This window comes from Rhea pennata, chromosome 1 (assembly GCF_028389875.1).
Source record: "Rhea pennata isolate bPtePen1 chromosome 1, bPtePen1.pri, whole genome shotgun sequence".
NCBI lineage: Eukaryota > Metazoa > Chordata > Aves > Rheiformes > Rheidae > Rhea > Rhea pennata.
Window position 1 is genome coordinate 1,737,061 of NC_084663.1, and position 23,598 is coordinate 1,760,658.

A 23,598-nucleotide genomic window follows, 5' to 3' on the forward strand; every position below is an offset into this window, starting at 1 on the left:
CTTGCACCTGAAGCCCTGGGGAGGTTGCACCCAGAGCCCTGGGGTGAGGGGCAGCCCCCAACATCCCACCGACGGCCTGCAAAGCCCCACACGAAGGGCACCCAAAGCTGTGCAAGGACTGCACCCTAATTTCTCCTGGGCTTGCGCCTGAAGTCCTGCAGGAACTGCACCCAAAGCCCCATGGCGAAGGCACCCAGGGCCCTGCCGGGATTGCGCCCACAGTCCCACAGGGGTTGCACCCACAGCCCCACCGGCGCTGCACCCGCAGCCCCCCCGGGACGACCCCATGGGGGAGGCACCCAAAGCTCTGCAGGGAGGGAGCCCGCAGCCCCCGCGGACCCCCGAAGCCCAGGTGGGCACAGGGCGGCCGAGGCTTGGGGGGGGGGGGGGGTCCCGGGAGGACGCACCGAGCTCTGCTCTCACCCACTGGGCAGACTGGGAGGCGACTGGTGTGGCACGAGGGCCACCTGCCGGGCAGACGGGACAGTGCCACCCCCCGGCTGGGACAAGTGTCCCCCCCGGCCCCCCGGGCCAGCTGGAGGACAGTGGGGGGGGGGGGGGGGGAGACGTGGGGCCACCCCTGCTCCCAGCCCCCAAGCACCAGGCAAGCTCCCAGGCATATATATACATTTTTTTATTTAAAAAAAAAAAATGTTTACAGTTCTTTATTTATACACGACTAGCGGAGAGGTTATACTCGTAGAGAAGAGGCGTTTTGGCAGGGTGACAATGTGCCCACTATATCACAAGGCAAGAAAAAGAGGGAGAAAAGGAAAAAAAAGAAAAAAAGGAAAAAGAGAGAGAAAAAAAAAGAAAAAACAGGATGCAAATGAAGGGCAAAACACCCCGCTCTCTTCAAGTATCGCACGATCGGTACCAAACACAGTCAGTAAAGTAACGGCCATTTCTCATGCTGCAAACGCCCCTGCTAAAGTGCCAGGCGAGGGGGGGGCAAGCGGGGAGGGAGCGGAAAACCTAGGAGAAGGGGGCCAAGGCCTCGCGGGCGCCTCCGCGGCGGCGCCTTCCGCTCGAAAGCGGCGGCAAAAAATAAAATAAAATAAAATAAAAATACCCCCCATCCAGCACGCGAACCGGGAGGCACCGGGGAGAATCGGCGCCGGAGGCCGGGCCGGGCGGCCTCGCGCCGCGGAGGCCGGCGGGCCCCGCGCCCCTGCCCGGCTTCGGGGAGGAAAGAGGAGGGGGGAGAAAAAAAAAAAAAAAAAAAAAAGAAAAAAGAGAACGAACCACCCCAAAATTCACAATGATAAAAGAAAAGGAAAAGCAAGCTGTGCTACTTCTGCGTGGCTCCAGCTTCTCCTTCCAGCCTCCTTACAGGCCTGTCGTTTTGGGGAGGGAAGGCTCGCTTTTGGGAGGGGGGAGATGTGCAGAAGAGCTAAAGGGGGGGGGGGGGGAATACAGGGAAAAAGAGGGAGGGAGAAGCCGCAGGGCCTGGGGAGGCCGCGAGCAGGCGGGCCGGACCCCGGTGGGCTCGGGCCGCTGCGGCGGTGACTCCCGCTGCGGCCCGGGCTGCGCTTTCGGCAAGGGGGGGGAGGAAAAAAAAAAAAAAAGAAAAGAAAAAAGAAAAAACACCCCAACCTGGCTACGGAGCTGGCCGCCCCGGCGGGGCGCGCTGCAGCTTTCCCGGGATTTCTTTGGGATTCCTGCTTAGCTGAACACACGTCTCTCAAAAAGGAGGGAGGAATGCGCAAGCGTCCGAGGCATTAAAATCTGAGCTGCTAGGTAAGACTGGGGGGAAGAGAAACAACCTGCAAAGGAAGTTGGGGGTGGGGTGGGGGGAACGAGGTAATTAGAACACTATTTTTATACAATATTGAAAAAATACAAATTTTTATTGTGTTTTTTTTTTTCCTTTTAAACTGATATCACCACCCAGCACTTACTCTACTCCTAAGTAGCACCTACAGTAAAGGTTATAGCACAAGCAAACTGCCCGGGCAGCAGGAAAGCGGGTTAACCAGTGCCAGCAAAGTGTGGCCCCCTCCCTCCCCAAAGTAATGAGAAAAACAGCGTGCTAGATAAGAGTTAAGTACACCATTACATGTTAAATAGTTAATATTACCCTTCCGACAAGCCACAAATGCTAGATAGAGAACTTCAGCACAGTCACTAGCCACAGCCCTACATAACTGCTTAAAAAAAAAAAAACGAAAAAGAAAAAAGAAAAGAAAAAGAAAAGGAGAGGAAAACCTTTGCTTCATGCCCGTAATTAACATAAAAGGAAATTCTTTGTATATTTTTATTAAGGAAAATCATGCTAAAGCAAAATGGTGCTTGAAGAGTTTTTTTTTTTTCAAAAGAAAAAAAATTAATTGATTGTGCTTTATGAATTAGAAATAGGATTGTAACCTTCCAACCCCAAAACTCAAAACTTGGTGGCATTTCTAAAGGAAAACACTTCTGGGAAAATGAAAATTTACCAGTCCAACATTCAAAACTCTGTTCAAGAGTTGCTCGGGGTGGGTTGAATTCCATGCACCATCCTGTAGGTTGCACCATGAATTAAAATATCTTGTCCAAACCCCTCAGAAACCCCCCCAAAATACAGCAGGTAACATTCAGATTTAAAATCCATCTTAGTAAGAATCTCAAATGCACAATTATCCAAATTCAAGTATACTGGCATCCCAGGCAGACATTTACTGTATTAGATTCTCTTAGCATTAAAACAAACAAAAATCTTAACTTGTTGACAGATACCAGGAGAAATCAAATATTTCATTCAGAAGTGTCCTGAAAAAAAAAAAAAAAAAAAAAAAAAAGGATCAGATTCACTTGCTTCCTCATTTGGTGCTTTTAGGTTTTTTTTTATTCATCTCAATTTTTTCTAGATCATACTCTGTTAACTTTAAGAAATTTTAATCCTGTTGTACACACACAAGCAGATGGCTACCAAGCTGGTGCAGAACGGGGAAAAACAAAGGAAAATAAAATCAGTGCCGATGGATTCATGGACTACAGCCAATGGGCCAATCCTCGTGGATCTGAAGCTCTCAGCAAGGCTAATCCATCCGGTCAGAGACCCCTCTCAGGAGATGGAGAGTGTTTGCGAGATGTTTAACCATACTTCAAGCAAGAGAAAAAGCAAACTTGAAGCCATTAAAGGGTAGCAGTTTCAGAACTATGACAAAGTAGGAGTTTGACTTCACATGTGCTCCAGCTAAATCAAAGCACTGCTTAGACAGCATTGTTTTTTTGTTTTTTTCCTCCGAAAAAGGGAACAGCTCATAATCCAGACCAAGAAAGTGAATAACATCCAGATGAAGGCTTTCAAGAGTCCCAAAAAGCAAACAGACCAGTGGTTGTCAGTCCCTACAGTTCAGAGGGCAGGCAGGAGTCCACATATAAAAACGGACTTAAAATCCAAGTCAAAAATTTTAAGCTTCAATGCTCTGAATAGCTCCATGCATTTGTGGGTGTTTTTGTTTTGATTTTTAATGCAACTCCACAGAAAATATGATCGGCAAGGTTGACCTGAAGGAGCACCTTTTATTTCACTGCCTAATCTACACAGTTAGTATATCATCCCCCAGATTGTTACTTTGAGAAAACGCTGTTCCACACTAGCATCCAAGATGGTGTCTTTGGAAACACTGTTAAGAAAGCAAACACCTTTGCTAACTCCCTACCTATCAGAGCAGCTGTTTTAGCTGACAGTTCAGTAGCACACAAGTTGACTTGGCCAAATGGAATTTGAATGCATGCATTCAGGCTGCATATTGCTACCAAAATGGAATGTGGGAATATGCTATGCACCTCAGGTTCGAGAAATGACCAAGAAAATCAAGATCTAAAGGGTGATATATATATATCAATGCTATTATTCATAAAAACCTTGTTTAGTAATAAAAAAAATTGCTTTGTTTAAATATGAATATTATAGTCTGCTTCTCATGGTTAGGAAATTAGAGTCTCTCTGAAAAGCAGGTTGCCTCTTCTACTACAATTCCATATCCTGAGCCTCATCTTCCGAGAAGTCGGACATGGAGCTCTCAGATGAGCTGTCCCCGGTGCCTTCTTCCTGTTCTTTTAGTGCTTCTTCTGTTGCATATTTCTGAATGTATTCTGCAAGTAAGAAAAAAATATATATATATTCATACATTCATCAGCTAAACGATGGGTGGCTAAGAACTACAACTAACATCCGGTTGAGTAACATCGCACATGAGATGGCACGTAGCTCAGTTTACGGCAATTAACACAGGATTACCCCATTTCTCTGACCAAGGGCAGCACCGTCTGGTAACTTGTGAAAATACCTGATCAAGACCTTACAGATGTGCAAGACTTTCAGAAACAAGTGCAGCCCCAAGGCTCCGATGTCAACACCACACACACACAGAGCTGGAGACAACCAAAGCCCTCCCCAGTACGGTATCTCTCACTTACCTAGTCATAATAAAGTTATATTGACTGTCAAAATAAGGAGCTACCATGACGACCTACAGAACAACCCTGAACGCCATCATGAAGCATGCTACAAACCCTGACTTTAAGACATGAAGATCTGAAAGTTTGAACTGGCAGTGCTGAACACCCATCACTGAACCCAAGCCGAGAGCCAGACTAAGGAGGAAGAGAAGAAAAACTTCAGACAAAATAGAAGATGAAGAATTGCCTTTGGCAGGAAAGAACAAGTTCTCCAAGGGGCCTGCTTGCAGACTGGGGCACACCAGGACACTTGCTACCCACGCCAAACCAACCCAGTTTTACACCCTTCCCCATCCCAGTCTGTAGTGGGAGGGATTGGGTGCATAAGCACAGCATAAGGAAGGATGGACAGAGAAAGCAGAGAAGACAAGCCTGCAGGAATATTTTCCCTTCTCCCTTTTTCTTTTAAAATGCAAAATAAAAACACATCCCCTTTTCCTCCCTCCCCCAGCCCTACAATAAACCTCAGTCCACCCCAGGCTCTGCCCGGAAAGCACAAGCCTTGCAACCTGCTTCCCACCAGGCAAGAGCTGTAGATCAGTTGAGAAAGAACTGCAGGGAGCCCCTGTGCACCTACATCAACACGGGAGATGCAAACACTCCAGTCAGCAGTGGTTGCCAGAGCGCTGCAGGTCACCGAAGAAAACCACCTCTCACAACGGGGTCCAAACCACACTGGCTCTGGGCACCCAGTTCAACACCTTGAACTTCAGCCAGAACCAAACAGGAGGCTATACAGCAAGCAAGAAAACTGGTTTACTGGGATTCCTGCAGGCAGGTGAAGTAACTTCTGCCAGATGTGGCTTGTGTTTTTTCCACATTAACTTCCATGCAGAGGGCACAGTAGAAGTGCAACGCAGGAAGCAAACCCCATCAGCCAGGTCAAGTCTCAGAATCGCCTTCCTCCTTTTTTGACTGAATGATGCGACTGTATAACCCCCTCTGAGATCCTACAAGGGGCTGGTGTCCCCAGCGTGCAGGTATCTCCATTACACGCACGCTGGGCAATGCAGCAGGGGAGAAAACTAATGCAAAACTGGGCTGAAGAAGGAACCACCAGCCTCAATGTGAAGTCTCTCTCATCTGTCTTCTGTTCTCAGGCTCATGGCACGAACATGCGATGCAACCTCAGTATCCCGACACCACCTCCCCTACACTGCAAGCCACGCGCCCTGGCAGGGAGAGAGGAGTTGTGCTCCCGTTGGTATCAGCGCTGCCAGTAGGGAATTTCAGTTGCTAATTCATTATCTTTCCAGGTGTGAAGGTATTAAAATGCAACAAAGCCTCCTCCAAACAGCAGTATTAAGAAACTGAAGGAGGGAAAGTCACTATCCCTTTGCGCTCAAAGATGAGTCCCTGCACAGGACTGTGAATGTCACGTGTCAGTCCCAGCCTCATGGGCTTCCCAGCTGCATATTCTTTAATTCCTCCTGGGGAACAGGAGGGAGCGATGTCCACGAGTACCCCCTCTCCTTCAAGGGCAAAGATCACTGCTTTCTGTCCCATATGGCATCAGCAGGTGGATGCACTGCCAAAGCTGCAGGAGGACACATCTAACGCCACATATCTAAGTGCTACAACACAGTTTTTAAAGATTGTGCTTTTAAAAGACTGGCTTTTCTTAAAACCATCCCTCGCTTCCCTTCTGCACTTCCACCCTTCAGTATAGCAGAAGGGACAAGAAGTCTGCAGCAGCAGCACATTCCCTCTACATTGTGGAGCTGACACGAGGACACACGCAGCCCAAGTGACCACTGCGGAGCGAGGAGCACGGTACAGACAGTGCCCTGAAGCCAAGGCTTTACGGAGGAGGTCAGAGGATGGGGTGCCCCGGGGTCTCGGCAGAACTGCTCTGCACTAGACAAGCACGACATGAGAGCTAGTCAAAAGGTGCTTCTGAGCCCAGTGAGCTTGAGCAGCTGGATCTAATGACACAAACAGTCTCAGTCTATTTAATATACATTATTAACCTGCTCACTCAGACTCCAGAAGCAGCTGTTCAAATCCGTTTTACGAGAACTTGCAAGAACTGATAAAGAACTAAAGCAGCTATGTAAACAGTAGGAAATGCGAAGCATTCAAGGCCCCTCTGTGCAACGCGAGGAGATGAAGATTGCTGTCAGGCTGCTGGAGCGCACATAACAGGAAAGCACTCTTGTCCTTAATCTTGGCCACAGAGAACTATCTTCGCAGAAGAGACTGTTTGCCTGTATTACCACGGTGCCTTGCAGCCTACCTGCACAAGAGCAGAGAGCAAGAGTTGCAGAGTTGCATCTGCCAAAAAAGATGGGTACTGAAAAAAATGAGGAAAAATCGGCACAGAAGTCGTAGTGGTTTAATGACAAGAATAACTGATGGAGGAACACAAAAAAAAAAACAGTGCATTTTTAGAGATTTTTACATAGGAAGGTAGGTGGGCAGTAGATGACAAGTAGAGAGAAAGAGAGGGGCTGCAAACGGGATACATCCTTATAGCAGCTACTCCCTTCCTGTAACTTTTCCAGGAAGGGGTCTCCCCCCAGGACAGTGATATTTACCCAATGAAGTTATTTCCTGCACAATCGAGCAAAAGGAATCTGAGTTGTTCTTCTGCAAGACCTGGGATACCTCTGTCACCCAGAGGTAATCTCTTTATGTATGTGCTATAAATGACATAAATGCATCCATTCTGCAGTTACCCACAACCCACCAAAACAAGAGCTGTAGCTGCCTCGGGAGTTTCTATGCACAGGAGCCATGAGGTGCTGAACAGGGCAGGACAGAAAGCCAGCAGCACATCTTCACTGGCTACTTGAAGCGCTCTCTGGGCCACTGGCGATTCAGACATGGAAGCCACCATTTCTGACTGCTGGAAAAGACCTGCTTGAGCCTAAATTAGGTGTGTCAAACAGACGCAATCTGAAGGACTTCATATTTAAAATGCCATCCTCTACCCAGGCAAGCTACCAAGGCCTTGGGCTGGGCCTTTCTGAAGGCTGAATCTAAGAAAGGTGAACCTTCCAAGGAGCTTGTGTGTTGAACGTTATATTGAACTTGGATCTTAATGGAAGAGCACCTGAAATATCTAAATAATACTGACAAACCATCTTCCACAGAAGCTCATTCACAGTAAGAAGAGAAAGCCTCGATGCACCTCTTCCTACCAGGGAAATACAGCTTTGGTTCATCTGCTTTTAAACCCCGCAGCAACGTGAACAAGCTGTGATTACGCCCTGCGGCTGCGATATGCCTGTGAGCTGTACCGGCTTCTCAAAGGAGCTCCACTGGAATTTTATAGCAGTACGCAGGACAGAAGAGCTGCTCCCAGCACCAACGCTCAGCCCGTGCCACGGCGCCCTTACCGCACCACTGTGATCGCTGTTACTCAGCGCCCCTGTTCCCCCAAAGAAGTTTTCATACTAGATCTACCAAAAAGATACCAAAAGCAGGAAGTGAAGCAGCAGTTCTGAACAGCTTGGTAAAAGCTAAGGCATTTTTCCATATTTGAGACCCATTCGCTGGCACTGTACCAGTGACAAGGCAGGCCACCTTGCCCAGGGAAGTCAAGAAAGAGGATCTTAAAGGATCATTTGGCTCTGTGGCAATTAACTGCTTGATCTATCTGTTAAGGATCACATTTTCCAGCTGCGTATCAGTAATATTAACAGATATCTACAAGTTCCATGGTAAAGCCTTACTTTTTTGGGCCTCACAGTAAGAATCATGGTGACCACAAACCTTGTGCCACCTCTGTCCTAAGCCCGAGCCTGTTTCTTCACTAACATTACGTCAAATAACCATTCTATGGGTTCACAACTAAAAAACAAAGAGGCAATAAATTACGTATCTGCAATACTGAATTTTCCAGAGCAAAGACGCTGTTACAATCCACTGCATCAATTTTAACATGTCCAAGGTTATCTTTTTAAGAACATTACAATATGAGGAATGACAACGTTTAGCTCTGTTTTATAGTTGTCACTCAAGCCTGCAAAGAGAAAGCAGAGGAAGGCTCTTGGGCATATGGAACATGAGATATGTTGCAAGTACTTAAAACCCCTTCCAGATCATCTTCACTGCTTGTACCTGACTGTCAGGAGCAGACCAAGGGAGCAGATTATCCCTCCTCTAGGCTCCCTCAGCAAAGCCCTCATACTTTCCTTGAAGCATCTGCTGTTGGCCATCAGTGTACATTTTCCTGGGTGCATCTTTTCTTTTATTTCATCAAGGCATAGAGGACATCCAAAGTGCCCCTTATGTTGGCCCTGGAGATTTTATCCGACAAAACATTTTGCCTGGAAGCCTGTTCACACACACAAAAAAAGGAAAGGGGCTTCCGGACACTGAACTGACCAGATCTGCAGGGCGACTGTGTGATCCTGTGACGCAGCTGTCATAGAGTCAAGCAAAGTGGGCTGAATAACACTGAGTATTTAAATACAGCTTTGCTTGGCCTCATTTGCAGTTCCACCCCCAAAACAAAATACAGCTGATTAAGAGTCATTTAGCATTGGAACAAAGTGACTCGAGGCTTAACCACTCCGGAGTGACACGCCAGAACTGATGACAGGACTCCACCACCAAGTCCCACATCTTTCTGGAATACTTGTGCTCTCTGAACATGAGGGAGATTTCACAACGCTCCATTAGGAAAGCTGCTACCTCCTTTTATACCGGGAGGAAGACTAATGGATTGTGCTTGCTGACGGAGGCTCCCCTTGTTTGTCTGTGGGAGCCCTGCCAGAAAGATCTGCAGGGCCTGTTCAACAAGTCGTACAGTTATTCAGTAACCGAAAAAAAATAAAATAAAAAAATATCAGGTGGTCATGGGCTCTATTAAAATCCAAGCTGCAGACCAAATCTGGGCCAAAGGCTGTAAATTACCAACCACTGGATTAAATGCCAATTGTGTTCACTGAATAAATCAAGATATAAAGTCCATGGCTTTGCCACAGGCCTGTTGCCTCAGGAAACAGTGCTCTGGCCCTGCTTGCATAAAGCTGATTCTAGAAAAGGCAGAGCACCAATTTCAAGAGTATTTCCCATTTTCCTATTCTATTTCCCATTTTCCATGTGCAAAATAATTTAATCTCTCACTTACTAGTCTTAGGACAGTCCTTTCACCCCCAGTATTATCAGAAGCATCTGAAGGTCCTTACTGGGACCCTTCCCAGATCCCAAGAAGGTATTGACACTAGTTACTTCTCTTGCCTACCTTATTCTTCAAACCCTTCCAAGAGCAGACACTCTAGCACCCTTGCAGGCTCTGCCAGTGTCTACCTGTCCTCATCAGTCACTGTTAATGTTTAGCCTCTGTCCCCCCAGCTGAAGTTATAACCCTGTGACCAAATCCTGCTCACAGTGAACACTGAGGATAGATTAAATCATTCCCTTCTTCTCTGAAGGCACCTTTGACATTTCAAAGCTCACAGCCCGGCTGAGTTCTCTAGATTAAACTCCTCCATTTCTTTCAATTTTTCCTCTTATGACACATCTTCAAGACTGTCCACCCTTGTTATACCCTTCTAGATGTTTTTAATTAGTCTACAGCTCTCTCAAATGGCAGTTGCTGAACTGGGCACTTAGCTGGAGTACAAAGCAGCAAGAAAGCATTGCTTGGTGCTTACAGAAGATTCCTCCCCTGTCACTGTACAAGAGTGACTGTTGCAAGTAGCATCACTGATTCCTTGATAGCTGCTCTTAGATCACTTTCCACAAAATGCAAACAAGCTGCTTTCTATCTAGTAGCTGTGCAACTGGATATTCCCATTTAAGTTTAGTGTTTTTCATTGTCCCTTCTTCAGCTGTATACCTTCTCTTCTCAATCGTTTCTCCAGTCAGGATCATGCTAAATCCTAATCCAGTTTGCTTACAGCCCTCCCTGCTTAGCATCAGCGGATGATTTAGAAAGCCTGCCCCACGCACTGCATACAGTGGCTTCGGTCATCAAGCAGTAACAGTACATTCACCCTTTAATCAAGGCTACTCCCATTTAAAATGAGCAAGCTCCCTATAACAGGAAGGAAGAGTCACAGACACGCTAATCTGCAGCACGGACACTCCTTATTCACCCAACTGGAATCACATTCATTCTGTAATACGCTGTTTATGTCCTTACCTTTAATTTTCTGTTTGTACTCTTCTGGTCGGTGGAGGTACATGGCTGCAGCATCACCATTTAGAGGATCTATAGGGTTAGGATAGGCCAGCAGCTGGGGCAGAAACGATTCAAATATATTGGTGAGATCTGCAAGTAAAACACACAGTTGTTCATGTCCACAGACTCAGAGTTGGTCTGGTTAATCTTCGGGCAAGCACTGGCACAGCAGTACAAAGCTTCAAGGGCAAATACACTGAAAATTCAGGCTAAAGTTAAAATAAAGGAAATTGCATCAGAGGAAAGCACATCTATGGCTGATAAGAGAGCTTCTGTTGAGGCTGAAGTGAGACGCTGCAGCCCTTCAGCTGACAATCCCAGCCTTCTCCACAAGCTGCTCAACACCACAGCTACAGATATTTGTTTCAAGCAAAGCTGAAGGAGGCAACAGGCTTGTTTCGCAGTGGTGCTCACGTGCTTAGCCCATTTTTTTTTAAAAAAAAGATAACACTGTGCTTCTCCCCCTCACTCCAGCCTTGCATCAAATTCTGCTTCTGCCTCCTCCTATTATCACCTTTAAATACCTCTTACATTCCATGATTAAATCAACAAGTCTCAAGCACAAAACATCTTCCAGAGAGTTTTATGCGACGTTGTTAATAGAAAGAGCAACAAACAAGTCCCCCCTCCGACTCAAAACAGTTCAGAATGTGAAGAGATTGCGTTAACACCTTGGTGCCAGTTGGCATCTGTCACTAAATAATCCACGACAGGAAACATACTTCTGGGGCAGATGAGTAACTGTGGATACATGAAACCTTCCCACAGCCCTTAGACAACAAGTACCATACTTCAGTGGTGGGGGTGTTAAGAAACAGGCTCACGTCGTTCCTTCCCAGGTGCTTCAGAAGGCCCGAGCACACTCACGCAGAGCGGAGGTCAAGCCCCCAGTGTGGGGTGAGGAGGGTTATGTGCCATGTCCAACTTCAACCATTGGAAAACTGCAGATACAGGCAGACCAGCATTTGTTGCAATCCTTTTTCAGGTCTGTTTTGACTATTCTGCTCATCTTTTATCAGATGCCCCTTTCCTCCCCCTATCAAAGGGGGGCTCTTTCCTGACAGCAGGGAAATCCTGACTGCTAGAGATGAGTGTGCTCTGTCACATCGATTGAAGCAGAGCTGTCAGGAAGGAAGCTCAACACTCTACAGTTCACCAGGTGAGGGGCAGTTAAGCCTTTTCAACCTGCCTCCTGCATGAGGAAAGCCTGTGTGACTATTCCAGAGCACGTGTCAAACCACCCTGGAGTCTGCTGTTAAATGCAACCAGATCTGACAGAGGACACATACAGTTCAGACCTCTTAAATCTCTAAAAGAGTCATGAAAATGTGTGTGCAAATAGGCAAGGGTGATCTCCTACTGCTCCCCCTCTGCAAATGGTTATCTAGAGACTTGAGCCCTGGGTTGCAACCATGGAAAGCCTGGCTCCAATGCCATCACGAGCAAAGATGCAGGCTCAGAAGAGCTGTGCAGTACACCCAGGCAGATCTGGCCACTTATGTCCTCTCTAGATCTACCAGCAGGCATGGTTTCAGATGCTTACTGATGTTGCTCAAGATGATCCAAGATGACTCTGGACATTGTCAGTTCTTCCCTCCTTCACCAACACGTCCAGGACACATAGACACTGGGGTATGATTGACACTCATTCAGCATAAACCTTGCCAAGCAGGAGGGAAGACCATGGCTTTACCCGTACTCAGAAGCACAGGGTTCGTTACAGCTCATTTTAAGCTATGGATAACGATTGCCTGGTACCTGCTATACAGGGACATCTCTAAGCAATTTTTTTTTTTTTTTTTTTTTTCCCTGAAACCTCATTCCATTATTAAAAGCTGTTGACCCTTCCAATACTGGCATAGAACAGGGACAAAACATTTCAGAGTGCACACAGTATCTCGACCAAGTTTGTCATGGCTACCATACTAAAGCAGCCAGGTGCCACTAACCACGTCTGAGATAAGGCATGAGAGCAACTGGAAGAAGGATTATAATCCAGAAAGAGATTGTAAAAATAGCTTGATAATGCTCTGCAAGATTGCTTTGTGTCACAGTCTTAGAAGCAGTTTGTCCCTGGTAAACTAATAACCACCCTAGAGACTGGGTTCAGTCCCTATCAGTAGGAAGTTGACTTCAGTTTACAACCCAACAGCAGGTCGCTTTGACTCTCTCCACAGGGAAGGCTTGGACCAAACATCTCACTGGCCATCAGCAATAACTAAACTCCCTCTTATGCAGGGCAAGCAGAACCCTGGAAGGCTACCATGGCTCATAGGACACTTCATATTTTTTGCTTTAGAAGACTTCAGTAATTTCCTCTTCTTTCAAATCCCCAAAGACAGCACCAGTTTAACAGGAACTAGCTGGACATCTGCTGGAAGCCTAACCACTGTGCTAAGACCACCCTGATGCTTCCTTAGGGAGAGATAGGGATCCTAACTGCTAGGTCCTTATGGATTTATTGGTAGCTATTCTTGGTCTCTTCCACCTTACTTCCTCCTTGAATCATCACAGTAGAGCTGAGACGCACAGTGGAGTATTACTTCCCCCTTTTGACTGCATGTTCAGAAAGAGGCCACCCCTTATTTCTGTTAAGGGGGAAAACCCCTGGAAGCTAAGAGGAGATCTATGCATTCTGGTGTTTGATGACTTGACTGAAAGGGCAGACTAAATGCAGTCATCCTAGCAGCCTCTCTGCAGCTTCAAAGCATCCTACAGCAAAGCAAGGGAAGCCTGCAATAAGATTACTGTCAAATGATGTACTTCCTATTGCCAGGTTTCACTAGTTACTGTGGAAGGTGCTCTATACAGAATATTTGCCTGGTATCTCCACTTTGTTTTACACCCATCACTGACAGTCAAAGCTGGGGGGAAAGCAAAAGATTTTTGCCCTCTGATCTCAACGCATCACAAGCATAGTAAATACGAAGTTGTTTTTTCTACCTTTATGAGCAACAGCAATGACAAAAATAGAAGTACTCATTAGGAAACCTCTTACAGAAAGCCTTCCTCTGAAATTCTATTTGGAAATAGTGCAGAAACCCCACTGTGACCGTCTGTGAGAGCATGCTGCAGAACAGGGAAGCTATCTGCGCATGGCTGCCACAGCAGAACACAGATTGCTAGAACACAAAAGCAGCATCGCAACCACACTGGAGCAATTTTAATTTGTCCAGCCATACCTATGATCTGCAGGTGGCATTTAAGGCTGTGAAACAGAAGTACACACTGCACTGAGCTGGACTTCACTGCAGACTGAGTCATGCAGGTTCACGCCCAGCAGAGGGCTTGGTTTGCTTAACACTAATTCCTCAGCCTCACATCTGACTGTGAATCAACACAAGAGCATCCTATTCCTCCATTAGCACGACAGCTGGGTCATAGCTCGGCTCATCTCTCGCAGCAAAGCCAGGGGAAGTGTATACCATGCAACTCCAACACGAGGACTTTGGGCATTCTGATGAGGAGCAAAGTTCAACAAGTTGCTAAAGCAATTTCCTGCTCAGGATTCACTAAGTCTAGTTTCTCCTTAAAAACTGAGTGAGAAAGGAGAAGTAGTTTGTCTCTCTAGCAACTGCTTCAGAGTTCCAACCTACATAGGTAAAAACACAGCTCTGTGGCACACAGCATCCTGAACACCATTCCTCGAAGCATAATTAGAACACCTTGAGAAGTTCAGATTTTTTAAATGCAGCTCACCTAGATTAAACACTCACTTCTTTTTAATAACTTCAGCTTTCCCTAAATGTTACGTTAATGGATCTTTATCAGCTAATGTTTTTATAACTCCTTTAGCAGTGTAAACAGACATGACCTAACAGCAGACTCCAAAACTCCTGCATTAAGTAGTGCAGTTATTACATGCGCTATCCCCTCTAGTCTGCACTGAACTGATGCTGCCATGACAAATTGTTTCTGGTATCATTTTCTGTAAAATCGTGGATCATGGTCCTGCACCCAAAGAATACCTGCTTGAACGCACATACAAACATGGATGGCGTAGCTGGAAACGGGTTACTCGGGTTCCCTGCCTCACTTTAGGCACACAACTCCTCGCTTTCAATGCTGAATCATTGCTGGATGCTGTCGTGCAGTCAGCACACACCGCCGAGCAATGGATAAGCAATTCCTTTGTGAGGTTTATGGACTATTTTGGCATCTCTGCCATAAAAACAGGTTATGAAAATATTTTCACCTGAAGGTCCTATTTTACTGAGCTCAGGCCTTGTGAAAAGAGTCTAAAATTTAGGTAAGATGTGGCCTAAGATCAAGTGTATCCAGCAAGTTGTCTTATGTTAGCACACCAAACAAGGGTGCTCATGTGATCACCTTTGGGGGAAATGCCAAACTCACCGTAGAGAGCTGTCCAAGTTTGATTGATTACATCTAGACATACAGTTCCTGACCTGAAACATATAGAAAGGACGGAGTTAAACACAATCAGAAATACTCTGGAGAGTTAATATAATTTAACACCCCTTTCCCTTGCCTTGTTTCCCCTTGGCCCCTCTGCCCCAGATAAGGTCTGATTTATTTCTATCTTACAGTTAATACAGGAGGTGACCTTTAACTACATAAACCTTCAAACTACACACAACAAGAGTAAATTGGAGCCATTACTGAATTCATTGGTCTTTTTAGGGCTCTACTGAAGAGACTGAAGGATAGGTGCCTCCATTTAACTAAACCTTAACTGAAAACATGGCAAAACTGATTTCCATTGGGAAGAGTTTTAGCACAAGCTACACGAACTTTGGCTAACTACTGCAAAGGGAGCTCCAGCTTAGCCAGTGCTATACCTTGTTTTGAGAAAGTCCCCCTTCTCACTGGCATTGTGCTGACTAGAAACCCTGTATTTTCTGTAAATGAGTCACAGTATAGCTCAAAGACCACATCTGAGATGTCTGCAACACACATCTCTCCAGACTTGCCTACAGTCTGATCTGGTTGTGAAAAGTTAACTTGAAAAGTCCTTCAGGACACCATCCGTCAAACTCCCCGCTCTGGACTGTTAGATCAGATTAAAATATTATTTAACTCATCAGTGTATGACTGAAGCCAGAATACGGCTACAATTAACAAAATCCTTAGGAAAACCACACATTAGGGATTTACTTACGCTTCGTCGATGTTGGGATGGAAAATTTTATTCATGAATCCTGCAAAGAGACACAGTGGTAAATAGCAGAAAACAGCCAAGAATTTTTTTCAAGAGAAGTTTGGAATTTACTGAACAAGGACTCATCAGATGAGTTTCAAAGGAAACACTGGCTTGGCTATATATAGCTATCTAACCTTTAAAATACTGAGGCAGCATTTTGACCCTAGGGTCCTCCAACATCCTTTTGAGCTTCATGAAAAACTCTGCTTATAGTGCAGTTATATCACAAGCTTTTGCTGTCTATTATTATCTTAAAACGTATTATCTTAAAATGAACCACCCATTAGCCCCATTAAGCATACGCATCTGAAGAAGTGGTTTTTAAAAGCTGCAAGCAACTTTTGAACAAACACTAAACAAAACTCGAGTTCAGCATTTGCTTTAGAATTAAATTTTTTAAATGCCTCCTAACAAAGATTTTCTATAAACATCAAGTCATAATGTTAATCTACCTTTGTAAGCCAGGTAGAGGCAGGGAATGCTGCAGACACATAGAGCCAATATTGCAAGTTTTACATCAACACAGCAGTAATTCCTCAGTTGGTACCTCAGGTCTTTTAGCAAAGAAAGCAGCAGCGGTACAAGGTCAAGAACGAGAAGGCTTGTCGTGGCTTTGCGCACACTTCAGACTTGTAGATTTGATGATGCTTTTTTGTTCCAACTTGCAAATTAAATTGTTGAAAAACCCTGTGGTTTCAAGAGTTGCGACATCACTGTAAGAGATGCCTCACATTTTAAGAACAGTATCTGATAAGAGCAGCTAAAGGTAAGCCATGTTTTCCAGCTACCTCGTTTAACCTCAGAGTTAAAAATAGATAGCATCTCAGAAATACCCCTCTTCTCCCACAAATAGAGCGTATTATCCCGGTGATATTCAGGTTTTACAGTATGCCACATTTGGTCCTGTAGCCTGGGGACGGCACGTCCACCCTAAAAGCAAAATGAAGCGTTTCAGACAACGACTGGGAGCAGATGCAGGCTCCTGCTTCCAAACCGTGTTCTTTCATTTCAGCAGCACGAACCCAGATACCCTGGTGAGGGGCACATCCCCAGCGCAGAACGACGACAGCGAGGGGCTGCAAAGCTAGGCCTGCCAGTTACTTCCCTTTCAGCTGGATCGAGTATTCCTGCGTACTTCCGCTAGCTTGGTAGAATCATTTTAAAAGCTCTGCCCAGAAGGGCTGCTGCAGTCTTTGTTTCCATACCATTTTAAGTGGCTTCAAGCTCTTAACATTGCTTTTTCTTGTGCATGCCTTTTTCTTTTCTCTTTTCCCAGAGCTTAATAAAGCTTTTTTTTTTTTTCTTTGCCGTACCATCACCCTGTAGCCTGCAAAGCCATACAAACGCCACCTGTGAGGGAATCATGCTTTCCTGCAGTAAGCAGAAATCTACTTTAGTTAGGAGTAACTACCAACTGACAAAGGTGCTTGTTTATTTTAAAAAAACAAAAACAAGAAAAAAAACCCCACAAGGATGAAGTTTGGATCTGGGATACGGGCTCACATAATCCTTTTGAGAAAAATCTTCTTGTATCCAAAATGCACATTTTCTCTTCGCAGCGGGCCAAGGTATGCAGAACGACGTCGCGGTCTGCAGTTGGGCGCGCTCCACACCTCTGCCCCCTTCGCCTCGCTGCTCCAAGCGGGATACACCATCTCTACCCAAACAAGGAAGCCACCTCAACTCGAGTGACAGAACGGCTCCCATCTGCAGTAGGAGCTGACATATGGATTTATCTCCGTTTCTTTCCATGTATTATGACACAAATATAACTTCATGTTTACTTGATCTACTCCAGCTTTGCACAAATACAGCAAAGACTGAAACGGTGCCTGAGAGCAGAACAGTCTCTAAAGAAGAGCTGAGAGCTGCCTAAGGGATTCCACCTTAGGGAGCATCTTTCAGGAATGCCTTCCCATGACTTAGCTTGAAAAATTGAAGCAGACTTTAAAAGGGAAGTAGTAGTTCTATCAAATATTTACATGATGGTAGCTCTCACAGGTTTAAATCAGGTCACGGATCTGTTTTGTCAGGCACTGGAGAGACACAACATGCAACAATCCCAATTTTAAATTCTGCCTCTCTCAAGGGAGAAAAAATAAAGCAAAGCTCCTGAAAAAGCAGGAGAGAAGACAGAGGAAGACATGCAGGGTGTAAGCTGGACTTAACACTGTTGGCTCTTCTAACCCAGCTAGATGCAGGCAGCCCTCAGACTTCCCTGGTTTTGGCTCTCCACTCATCTCACTGGTTTTCTCCTCACTTTTAGCACGGCCACCAAGGCCCTCTGGCCAAGAAGTCTGTGAACACCCATAGGTGCAGCTGTACTCTTCATTCACCCACTGAATGGTTTAAGCTAGACCTAGCGCACTCAGGTATCTAGATCCAGAGGGTCTGGGGAGATGAGGTTAGGCTACCTGCTCGGGTGTCTCCTACACCGCAACTCTTCTGTCATCTTTGCATTCATCCAGCCAGAAGACAATCCCTGCTTTACAGTGTCTTTGGTCTTAAGCTTTCCAAATTAAACAGTTTCCTGCAAGAAATAACACACATTCTCTCCCTACACTCCTTGCTTCCTAACTGTTACCACATCCTGTCCCAGCTCTTTGAGATGGCTCCAGTTTCACTCATTCTCCTATGGATACAAACTGCCCAGGCCTGGTGCAGTTCTGTTCACCTTTTCCTGGCTCAAAGTTAAATTATTATCTCCTTCCTCATTTTATAACATTATAACACTATAATATTGCCCCACTAATACTGATTTGCTTTTTTCATTTTTTGTTTCACTCAAAGACAAAATACAAATGCAGAGCAACTGGAATTTCATTTTTATATAGGCATTTTAAAAGAGAAAGTCAGGAGTAAAAAAAATTCCAAGTGGGATAAATATTGCAGCACGTTTTCATTGCCATAGTCCTGAACACAGCACAGCCCTGACCAAAATACTATGCTGAGCTCCAGATAAACCAGTAAGACAATCTACATTAATAGTGCAGATGCTCAGAGGGTCATCATCAGTGGCGTGGAGCCTAGTTGGAGGCCTGTGGTTAGTGGCGTCCCCCAGGGCTCAGTATTGGGACCCAGCCTGTTCAACTTCTTCATCAAAGACCTGGACGAGGGGACAGAGTGCCTCCTCAGCAAGTTTGCTGATGATACCGAGCTGGGAGGAGTGGCTGAGACATCTGAGGGCTGTGCTGCCATTCAGAGACCTGGACAGGCTGGAGAGCTGGCTGGAGAGGAACCTCCTGAGGTTCAGCAAGGGCAGAGTCCTGCACCTAGGGAGGAATAACCCCATGCACCAGTACAGGCTGGAGGCTGAGCTGCTGGAGAACAGCTCTGCAGAGAAGGACCTGGGAATGCTGGTGGATGACAAGTTGACCATGAGCCAGCAATGTGCCCTTGTGGCCAAGAAGGCCAATGGGCTCCTGGGGTGCATTGGGAAGAGTGTTACCAGCAGGTCGAGGGAGGTGATCCTGCCCCTCTGCTCAGCCCTGGTGAGGCCTTATCTGGAGTCCTGTGTCCAGTTCTGGGCTTCCCAGGACAAGACAGACAGAGAGCTAGTGGAGAGAGTCCAGCGTAGGGCTACAAAGATGATCAGAGGGCTGGAGCACCTGCCCTATGAGGAATGGCTGCGAGAGCTGGGCCTGTTTAGCCTGGGAGAAGACTGAGGGGGGATCTTATCAATGTGTACAGGTACCCGAAGGGAGGGTGTCAAGGGGACGGGGACAAACTCTTTTCAGTTGCCCCGTGTGACAGGACAAGAGGCAATGGGCAGAAATTGAAGCACAGGAAGTTCTGCCTGAAGGTGAGGGGGAATTTCTTCCCTGTGAGAGTGACGGAGCACTGGAACAGGTTGCCCAGAGAGGTTGTGGAGTCTCCTTCTCTGGAGATCTTCAAGGCCTGCCTGGATGCAACCCTGTCTACCATGCTCTAGGTGACCCTGCTGAGCAGGGAGATTGGACTTGATGATCTCCAGAGGTCCCTTCCAACCATACTGATTCTATGCTGACCTTCAAAAATGGTGAAATTTCTACAACAGTCCTGAAGTAACCACTCTTGGTCTTGACAATTCCCTGCAGAGAAGGATACTGTTGCTTAAAAGGTCAACTAACTTAACTAACTCCAAGGATGCCAATCTTTCCTTTGTACTGCAAACAAACAGCCATAAAATTCCAACAATTTCACTATTCCTGTTGGGATATACCATATCCCAATATTCCAATATTTTAGCATAAAATAGTTTGTTCTTGCTGAAGACATAAGCACACTCTTGCAACAACTCTGGCATAAGAAACTAACGTTCATCTAGAGGCACGCTCTGAAGTTCTCCCAGCCAGCTCATCCATCAGCCATGGATGGATATGAATGTTCAGGGTACTGACTTGTAGCTCAGTCCACGAGGTCACTTTGAAAATCAGGCCCTGTGGCTGGCTGATGGCTGAACACTGCTCTGCAGAAGAGCAAAACCACAGCAGTGAAACTCTGAGGAACTTCAGACTTCAGTTGATGTCAAAAGCTCTCCTGACCAATTCCAGACAAAAGCTCCCAAGATAAGGCTGAAAGCACTGCCAGAAGAGACTTATTACTGCAAGCTGCTTTGCCAGAAGTACTCCTCCATGAAGTAGAGCTTGGATACTTCAATAACCCTGGCAAGCAGAGGGCTCCTAGGACACCTTGCTTTGCCTGATGTAACCATTAGGCAGAAAGCTCCTGCATGAGGTAGTTTGCTCCCATATCACTAAGCCTGTAGGGCTGGACTGTAATTTAGAGAGGGTCCTGCCTTGGTAGAGCCCTCAGCTGCTCTCCAGGCTGAATGGCTGCTTGTGGTTCTACCAGCAGGCTTGCGGGCTAACAGCAATCAGCAGCTCAGGCTGGAGATGGCCTCTCCACAGCTCCAATTGCACAACGCTGGCTGCCAGCAGGAGGACTGTTCCTGCACCCATTGGTACCTCTCCTCCGCCTCAGATGCTGGCTGCAGTCCAACAGGCAGCACTTCAAGGGTAGCCCACTGCTTATCCAGCCTCAAAGTACAGTCAGCTTAGCTAGTAGGTTATATGAGAAGTTCCAAAAAAAGTTACCTTTTTCTATCCTAGAGTCTTTACGAACAGTGCTAGCACCCTGTTGAAGCATACAGGAAGGTGGAAAAGCAACAGGCAAGCAAATGCAGCGCGCTGCAGGCTCCGTGTCTTCTCGCTCTGCAGGGAGTCAGCTGCGTGGCCTGACTCACACCAGCAACGGCCTTCAGGGGACTTCCCACAGCCTCAACGGGACATGTGAGAGCAGAGCTAGTTTATATCCAGGACTTACCTATCCCAAACTCGTCCCCGCTTGCTCGCAGGTCTCTCTTTGCCCATAAAGTAAGGCCAGCTGGACATTTTGCCACCTAAACAACTGTGGCTGCAGATCCATGTCTACGTACCACCGTGGTGCCAAATAAATAGCCGACAGGACAAGGGTATAGTGACCGCTCCTGACTGTTGAGTGCAGCAAGACTGACGAGTCTGAAAGTTATTTTTAATGAGAGATTAAAGCCAAGCCAGGAAATTGTTCAGACTGCCTGGCTGGTGAGATGGGAAGACAGTTACAGCCTCTCTGAAGCAGGATGTAGTGAGCTTAAATACTATACCAAATCAACGTGGCTTGGGTGAACACCCAAGATTCAGGGCAGAACCACGTGCGCAGAGGTCAGCATGCAAAAGAGCTTGTGTACAGCATAGTGAGGTCAACAGCAGTGTTTTTCCTCTGCTTTTTTTAAACCACTGAACAACCTATCCAATGGGAAGGTTCTCCCAAGTACTTCTGCAGTGTTGCCAAACAGCTAAATAAGATTAGTCTTAACTTAATGGTTATTACTTCTCCCCTTCCCAAACACTCAAAAGCCTGTGAGGGAACAGGCAGTTTGTTTGTGCAAGGTTTTTGCTTTGTTTTTTCAAGTCACATTGCTCTCATTTCAGTGACTAGCTTCTTGTCTAACTGGTGACGGGTATTCCAGGCACCATAGGTGTAGGAGATGGCAGAGAGGGCATGAGCAGTAACTCAGCCCTAGTTAGTCCTGCAGACACATTCACCTCTGCAGACAAGGATAACTGGGGGTTTGTAGTTGCTCCTCATCTGAGGGGCACAAAACCTGCCCACTCCACAGAGGGTCCACATTTTCCCCAGTGCTCTCACTGGCAAAGTGAAAGATTCTTTCAATTTGCAGGCTAGAAGTTTATTCAGAGCATTAGCTACTGAGTCAAATATAACACTATGTACTCATCATGGAGGCATTCATCATGCAGTGGTACTTTGAGGTACTGTGTAACATCAACTGGCTAGCAGCAGAAGCAGAACAGTTTATATTACAATGCTCAACATTTCGTAGCTTTTTAAAACCACACCACACATCATTTTATAGCAGCTTCATGAGAAGAAAAATCAGGATAGAAGAATCTGGCTGTAGCTGAAGCAAAAAAGCTCTGGACCCCTGCTCGGAGTGAATCACCAAGTGCAATTACCCAGTATCAGTTCATCTCATTGCTTAGGTACTCCATCACCTGATGCCCAGGCTTCAGAGACTGGCACAGAAGGCAGTGAATCTGTGCCAAGTCAGGCTGAAAACACCTACCCCATTTTGTCAGTCTGCTCCCATTGTAGCAGGGAATCTGCAGAGGGTGCACAGTGTGCGTCAGACCGGAGGGGAGAAGGGGATACAAATTACCTTTAGGTATCTCATCTTTCCCCTTATACAAAGCTAAGCTTATTTGAAAGAACAAGCATTTTCACATCACTTATAGGGCAGAATAAGGATCGACACATACAGGGAAGAGCAAGCTCAGAATGGTCACAGGCGATAAGTGACTCATGAAATTCTAAGTAGCAAAATGTAAGGCAATCTAGTGAGGAGTTGAAAGTAAAAATAGCAGCTGCAGTTAAAAAGAAAAATTAAGCACAGGCCAGGAGAGATCTGGCAAATCCTGGATAGAACTAAGCACCGTTTCATCCCAGTACTGGCTGCTATGATCCCTTACTATACATATACACGTATATACACACCCTTCCATATGTTTTGTGTATGTGCTAGGCATTTTGTTTTGCAAAACACTTACAAGAAAGGTACAATAAAAATGCAAGATATGTACAGATAAGTAGGACAAAAATAGAAGGAAAATGGGAATTGTACATAAATATACAGAAGTTATTTGAGAAAGAGAGGCCTCTGAGCATACTGTATGCAAACCGTCCCACTTTGACATTTGATTATTAAGAAACCAAAATGACTTCAGTGCTGGTCTAATATTTCTGCAGATTTTAGCAGTAAAAAAAAAAAAAAAAAAAAAAAAAAAATCAAATGCAACAGAGCTCCCAGGTTCCCATGTCTTTCAGAAGCTACTGACACTGCTCCTATCATCTAAGTAGGGCAGGACATGCCCAGTCTGGGCTTCTTTCTGTGTTTGTGGTATATCAAAGACCATTAATCTCTGATTCTTGGCAGGCATATGGACAGAATAAAAACATGCAAAATTTACAAAGTGTTCTCGTGACTTGGGAGCAAAAAACAGTACTTAAAGTACTTCACAATTCCTCTTTGAAAAGCAGGAACAGACTAGGCAGTAAGTTCCCCTGAAGATATCAAATCCCAAAGGGAAGGGACAAGAAGTGAAGCAGTGCCAGCAGGGTAACTGAAATCATAAACAGCTCAAAACACATCCTTCAGGAGAAAGCAAAATGGAACCAAACATCTAGCAAAGGAGTGCTTAGGGTCATTGTAAGCATGCAGGGATATTTACATTCATTGACAAAAGCATTAAGAGCAGCAGCTTTTAGTAGTTTCAGAAAAAGCAACTGGTTGTTTTTCAGGATTTAGTTTTGTTTG

General features: G+C 45.8%; 1 protein-coding gene across 3 annotated transcripts in view; it reads right to left on the bottom strand.

Moving 5' to 3' along the window:
- Positions 1–2,797: 2,797 nt before the first annotated feature.
- Positions 2,798–23,598, bottom strand: part of UBE2H (ubiquitin conjugating enzyme E2 H) — a 54,016-nt gene continuing 33,215 nt past the window's right edge. Inside the window, exons 1-5 of one of the 3 annotated variants that reach the window (XM_062579940.1) lie at positions 21,051–21,085; positions 15,705–15,744; positions 14,939–14,991; positions 10,547–10,675; positions 2,798–4,083 (exon numbers count right to left, since the gene is read on the bottom strand). In XM_062579940.1, coding sequence (XP_062435924.1) covers positions 3,959–4,083; positions 10,547–10,675; positions 14,939–14,991; positions 15,705–15,739 — 342 coding nt within the window. In that variant the 5' untranslated portion in view covers positions 15,740–15,744; positions 21,051–21,085 and the 3' untranslated portion in view covers positions 2,798–3,958. Of the gene's footprint in view, positions 4,084–10,546; positions 10,676–14,938; positions 14,992–15,704; positions 15,745–16,198; positions 16,307–21,050; positions 21,086–23,598 lie in introns of those variants that run through there. The other 2 variants (XM_062579930.1, XM_062579921.1) reach the window with 2 other exon arrangements.